This window comes from Nannospalax galili, unplaced genomic scaffold (genome assembly GCF_000622305.1).
Source record: "Nannospalax galili isolate Female #2095 unplaced genomic scaffold, S.galili_v1.0 scaffold270, whole genome shotgun sequence".
NCBI classification, from domain to species: Eukaryota; Metazoa; Chordata; class Mammalia; order Rodentia; family Spalacidae; genus Nannospalax; species Nannospalax galili.
The window spans coordinates 3,249,850-3,256,950 of NW_008330152.1; the positions used below are offsets into that span (position 1 = coordinate 3,249,850).

Consider the following 7,101-nt stretch of genomic DNA (forward strand, 5'->3'; position numbering starts at 1 on the left):
TTCATTTGCATGCAGTGATAGGAATTGGACCCAGGGTCTCACATGTGCTAGGCAAGAGCTCTGCCACTGAGCTACATCTCCAGCTCTTGTACTTCATATTAATGCATACAGACTTGGAAGATGCACAGGATAAAAAAAACAAGCTTCAATAATAATTCCTGAGTTGACTGTGCTATGACCAAAGAATAATATGTTATGATCATTTCTATTTCCAAATACAGAAACAATACATTTTTGACTACAATAACCAACATAAAACTGAAAAATATATGTTGAAAGAGCTCCAATTTCCATAGGATAAACCTATTTTAAGAAACTTTGGGGTTGTTTTATTCTACAAAATTTTACTTGTTTATAAGTCACATAACATCCCAAATATACACAATTTTACAAAAGTGAAGTTATCAATTTATCAGGGAATTAATGTTTATCTCAAGACCTGTCACAATTATTTAAACAAATATATCTCAACAGAACTAGGTTACTTCTCAGATTCTTGGAAAGAAGAACTATTCGATTTCTTAGTAAGAGAAGTAAATATACTTCCTGCAAATATTATTGCAATTATGATATCTCTTTTTTTGCCTGAGATTTCATTGTTTTTCTTTATCAAGCTTTATGGCATTGTAGTATTTTTATATTTGGCTTAGATTTCAGCCTGCATAAAGTTCAAGTGCTGAGGAGATCTGCATGGAAACGGGGTTGAGTAGGTGGGTGGGACCTCCTCTGTTCCGTTATCTTTGTTGTAAAATTGGTGTGCAGTGATCTAACAGCACAGGCAGAAACCATTTCCCAGAAAGCAAAAACATTCAGCCATCAGCAGACAGTTAGTTAAGAACTCTGAGGAGATGGGGGAGACTTGTTTGAGTTATTACCTCACAGGACGAAGACTGAGTGCGGTAGCTTGGCACAATCTTGAAGGTAATACTCCCCCGCATTTCCCTCTGGAGGAAAGAAGAGGAGAGTTCTCATGGAAACAGTCGTTGCACACAAAAACACAGAAGAAACCACTCAAAACATATGAGTGCAATTAGCACACACCACCTGACGATGCACAGCCCTAAAATGAAACCTAAGTCTAAGGCAGGAATTGCTCAGGTTAGCAGTAGAAGTTTCTGGGAAAGGCCTAGCAAAGTCAAGACTGACTGCCTTGTATCTTAGCAATGAATGATTTCACAGATCTCTGATGGTTACCTTTGTGTAGACATGAATACAAAATAGTCTAAAGGACAAGCCTTCCAAAAATGACTATAAATTGAACTAGACTCTAGACTGATTACATAAAATCCTATTTAATATGCTATTCTACTATGGTGTCTCCATAAAATAGGCTTTTTTACTTTATTAATTTTGGCATTCATTTTTCATTATAGGAAGCCTGTGGTCCTTATTTCATGCCTAATAGGTATTCATTACACGGGAGGCTTCTGCACTGCAGTGGGAAGAGGGACCCGAGGTGCCAACATCTCCCTCTGCTTGCTGCAAGGAGCATAGACTGCCTGCCAGCCACTCTGCTGCTGCTTCTTTTTAACAGAAAGCCCAATTTCAACACAGATTTTGGTATGCATAGTCAAAAATAGCCTGGTCTACAGTGACTTTCCTCTTCTTTGTGCTGCAAAGAGGTGCACCACAGCTGGCCATGACTCAGCTAAGCAGGAAAGAGGTTTCTGACAGTGCTTATGTCAGGAGCCTTGAGGTCAGCGAGAAACTAGTTCGCATAAGTACATAGTGGAAGGGTTTTCTGTAAATATCTGCTTGGTAAAAAACAGATAAAGGATGGAGAGAGTGTTAGAGCCCACACTGCTAAAGACAGGCAAAATGCTTCCAAATTCCACTGTATTGAAACATTTTCCTAGTTGTCAGTTTTTAACAAAGGCTGTCCAAATTCAACTGCACATAAATGATGTTACTGGAATTTCTCTGATTAGGATTGATTCATTATGTGTGTTTTATCTACATTTATTTATTTATTTATTTATTTATTTATTTATTTATTTATTTATTATCTCTGTGTGTGTGTATTTATTTATTTGATGTGTGTCAAGCATGTCTGTGAGTACAGTTGGTGTATGTGTCTGTGCATGTGTATGGGTGCCAGCACCTGTATGCATGCACACATGCATGGGGCCAGGATGTTGGGTGCTCTATCACTCCCCATCTTCTTCCTTTGACACAGGGTCTCTCACTGAACCTGGAGCTAGGCAGTGGCTAGCATACCCGAGCCATCCTCATTTCTCCACCCTACCCAGTGCTGGGGTTACAGGCACATGAGACTTTGCCCAGCTTTTTATGTGAGTACTGGAATCCAAATTCAGGTTCTCATGCTTGCACAGCAAGTGCCTTTACCTACTGAGTTATTTTTCCAGCCTGTATTATTATGCATGTTTTAAAAAAACAAGCTAATGGAGGTGGTGAGATGGCTCAGCAGGTGAAGTCTCTTGCTGCCAAGCCTGATGACCTGAGTTCCATTCCTGGAATCCAAATGGTAGAGGAAAGAACCAATTCCTACAAATTGTCCTCTGACTTCTACACATGTCAAGGCATGAATGCACCATACCCACATAATAAATAAATGTAATTAAAAAATGAAAAACAGAGGCTGGAGAGACAGCTTAGTGGTTAAGCGCCCTGGCTGCTCTTGCAGAGGACCTGGGTTTGAATCACAGCACCCACATGCAGACTAACAACTATCCATAACTCCAGTTCCAGGGGAGTCAATGTCCTCTTCTGATCTCTGCATGCATTGTACAACACAGGTGCACTTACATACATACAGGCAAAACACTCATACACATAATATAAAAATAATAAATAAAATATTTTAAAATGAAAAGTAAGCTAATGAAATGAAAGTTAATCTTAGAAAAAGGAAAACTTTCATTTGCTTACAAGCATTTTTTGCAGCTGTTCCACCGTTTGGTTAGCCACACTGATGCCATTGATTTCTCGAATTTCATCACCAACATGAAGTGTACCTAAGGAAATCACACAAAATTATAAACATGAAATGAGTAAATGTTTTATAATAATGAAATTCAAAGAGAGCAATGCAATAAAAAAGTTATATATTGAAAGTCAGTATTCCAGAGACAGGTTCAAGTTTGGCTGCAGAATTATTTAACTCATATAGCAAAATCATTTGCACAGATAACATTTACTTTCAGAAGGCACAGTGTTGCTAGATGGTGGTGGAAATCTGTTGAATTTTATGAGACAGGTGGTATGTGTACTGGTTTGAAAGTATGGCTTCTAGATCTAGGCTGCCTGAATTCAAATTCATTTACTAGCTTTAAGATATTGAGTAAATTAATGACATGCCTCAGGTTTCATTTTTTGAAAACTGGAGATGAACGCACTACCCAATTCACAATACTGCTTTGAGGACTAAATGAATTTAATGGCTATAGAGGATTTAGAACTGTTCTTGGCACATAGTAAGCATCTTGCTTCTATGATTAATCCACCAAATACAAGACAAGGGCTGTCAATTTTATAACAATGGTGATATGCTAACATCTAATAACATACATTAAACATAAGTAATTGTCCTTTTGGGGGGTATTTTGAGACAAGGTCTTACTATATAATCTGGGCTTGCCTTGAACTCACCATCTTCCTGCCTCAGCCTCCTATGTGTGCTAGAATTTCAAGTGTGTGCCACCATGCCTGGTCTAATTTAATCTTTTCATAGTAATGTTATACGACTTTATTATTCTATAATATTTGAACCAGAAAAAATGACTGAGAACTAATACTTAACAATGTTACTTACAATTTTGTTTCCTTATTTATAAATTGTGTACATATTTACATACTGACCTGGCTTCATTATGCAAAACTCACAGTATCACTTAGAAATATATACTAATGTGCTTAAGACAAAATGATAAGATATTTAAGACTAATTAAGAATAACTGAGGCAGGAGTGAAAGTAGGACAGATACATTAGAAAGTAGTGTGGCTCTGAGTTAATGCTACTTATAGGTGGGTTCTGGGTATGTTGGTGATCACTGCACCATGCTGTCCTAAGAAAAATAAGATAAAAACCAGGACCTTTTACTTCCTACATAACTGATTGGACTTTTTTTTTTTTGTCTTTTTGAGACAGGGTCTCCCTGTAGCCCCAGCTGGCCTCAAACTCACAGAGATCCACCTGCCTCTGCCTCCCAAGTGCTGGGATTAAAGGTGTGCACCAACATCCCCAGCCTGATTGGACTCTTAAAGACTTTGTTCATAATTGTATCTTATATAAGATACACTTCTTCAAAACTGCTTTCTCTATGCCATTCATTTTCAGTCCCATTCTTCCTATTCACACACTAGAACTCTAGAAGCTAGATCCAGAGTGGTGGCGAAGTTAGGGTGCAGTGAGCTAGTGAGGAGGCTGAATACCAGAGAAGCAATACTGAGCTGGACTCTGAGGCTTGGGCCAATAGCGAGCTAAAGAAATGGCAGCTATGGGGTTGCAGAGATGGTTCAGTAGTTAAGAACACTGGCTGTTCTTGAAAAAGATCCGGGTTTGAATCCCAGCACCCACATGGCAGCTAACAACTGTTCGTAACTCCAGTTCCAGGGGATCCGGCAGCCTCTTCTGTCCTCTGTGGGCATTGCATGACACAGGTGCACTTATCTACATGCAGGCAATACTCATACACACAAAATAAAAAAGTTTTTTTTTTTAAAGTGGCAGCTAGGGGCTGGAGAAATTGCTCAGTGGTTAAGAGCACTGACTGCTCTGGCCAAGGACCCAGATTTGACTCCCAGCACCCACATGGTGGCTAACAACCATCTGTAACTCTAGTTCCAGGGGATCTGACACCTTCTTCTGACCTCCATGGACATTGTACGACACGGGTGCACTTGCATACATGCAGACAATGCACTCATACACATAAAAATAAAGACAATTAAAAAAAGTGGCAGCTAGGACTCTATAGGAAGCCAAGACTTAGATCAGTGGTATGCCACGGCAACTGGCAGAACAAGGAACAAATCCCCTCTGGAGGAAAGACTGCCCAATTTAGGTCCACAGGACATCCACTGAATAGCACACTCAAGGACTTAGCAATCAAACATCACCAAAAATAAAATAAGGCAAGTTGTCATATGTGAGATATCAGCAACAGTACAGATTTAGACCTTCAAGGATAAGTGATATTGGGATGGTCAGACATAGACTATAAAATACTTGCATGTTCAATACTAGAAGAAAAATAAGAGTCCATTGCAAGGATGAATATCAAAATTGACTGTCCGGTATGAGTAGACAGAATTGAAAAGAAAACACAAATGGTTAGCACTTCTAAAACAAAATGCAAGGATGCTATAAGCTAATGAATAGATAAACTAAAGTCTTTGGCTGAAGAGAGTTTCAGTGAACAGGAGGATATAAGTGAAAAATTACATACAATACAGGTCATAGAAATAAAGCCACAAGGTAAACAGAAAATAAGAGATAAGAAAGGAATATGAAATATAGAAGGAATATCTAACATCTAACTGAAATTCTGAAATAAAGAACAGAGAGAATGAAAACGAGGTGTTTTAAGAAGTAATAGTTGAACATTTTCTTGAACTGAGGAGAACATGACCATACAGATCCAGGAAAAATAGCATCTCAAACAAGATAAATAAAAAGAAATCTGGGCCAGTGCCAAAAGGCACTTGCTTCCAAGTCCCACAACCTGAGTTTGATCCCTGAAACCCACATGGTGGAAGTGACTCCTGCAAGTTATTCTCTGACCTCTACACATGTGCTACTGCGCACACACACACACACGCACACACACACAAACACACACACTCTCTGTGTCTCTCTCAAATAAATACATAAATAAAACAAATAAATGTACTAAAAATATTGTTTAACCTACATTGTTTGACTTTAATACATGGAAAGTTAAGTATACATGATAGAATTTCAAGGTAATCAATAAAAACACAGAAATAGAGTGCTGAGGTAGGTATAAAGCTACTGGTAAGAAAAGCAGGATGGCAGAATCATCACAATAAATATCAATGTAGTAATCTATCCAAAAACAGTGATCAAAACTGGGCATTGTTGCACACAACCTTAATCCCAACACTCAGGAGGTGAAAGCAGGAGGATTACAAATTCAAGGTCATCCACGGTTACATAGTGAGGCCAACCTGTCTCAAATATGGGGGGGGGAGGGAGAGAGAGAGAATAAGCAGACATCACTAGACTGCATTAATAAAAGTTCCAGGGGAATATGAAGCTCTCTTCGGACCTCCACAGCATTGCATGACATGGGTGCACTCACATACATGCAGGCAATACACTCATACACATAAAATAAGAATAATAAATAAAATATAAAAAAAGAGAACTACAACTCTGGAAACACTCTACTATGATACTGGGATATTTCAAAAATTGTTGATAGGTCAGGCAGACAAAACAAGATATAGAAGATTGGAACAAACCCCCTGACAACGCCAAGCCAATCATTATACAGGGAGTTCTGATTGCAGCTATTAAAAAATTAATGTTCTTCACAAGTACAAATTTACAAAAATGATTAAAGGGCTATGCCATAAAGCAAGTCTCAACAAACCTCTGAGAAATGGTGTCATACAGACCACATTCTCTGACCACAATGTAATTAAGTTAGAAGTAAATTACAAAAAGACATCTAGAAAATATTCTCAAGTGTGGAGCATAAAATACTTCTAAATAACTTATGGGCCAATTAAAAAATAGGATAGAGCTCCTAGCCTGCACTACTATCCTCAGGCCTCTTGGGGTAAGTCGATAGCGCAGCTCTCTGCGCCGGGACTCCCTAAGCCACATTCACCCTTCCATCCCCCCGCCTTGCCTTTCTATACTCCTAGTTTGGGCCCTGCGCCATTCCTAGTCTTGGGGCCTCAGACACCTGGGGAACCAATACTGCTTCCTGACCCTTCTCACCCAGAGCAACTCAGTCCCTTTCTTGGGCTCCAGGAGCACCGCTTCTGGTCCTGGCCCTGCCCTCATCTCCCTCTACTTCCCTGGTCCTCCAACCCCCGCCAGCCTCTTTCTGGGAATGACAGCCTCTTTCTGGGGCTCTGAGGCTTACCTTTACTCTCCCTGATCCTTT

The 7,101-nt window shown here is 39.3% G+C and overlaps 1 protein-coding gene across 6 annotated transcripts in view; it reads right to left on the minus strand.

Moving 5' to 3' along the window:
* The window catches only part of Cask (calcium/calmodulin dependent serine protein kinase), a 430,362-nt gene that overhangs the window by 40,439 nt on the left and 382,822 nt on the right, over positions 1–7,101 (minus strand). For all 6 annotated transcript variants that reach the window (XM_008843151.3, XM_008843142.3, XM_029568448.1 and 3 more), the window contains exons 16-17: positions 2,890–2,975; positions 876–944 (exon numbers count right to left, since the gene is read on the minus strand). In XM_008843151.3, coding sequence (XP_008841373.1) covers positions 876–944; positions 2,890–2,975 — 155 coding nt within the window. The remainder of the gene's footprint in view (positions 1–875; positions 945–2,889; positions 2,976–7,101) is intronic.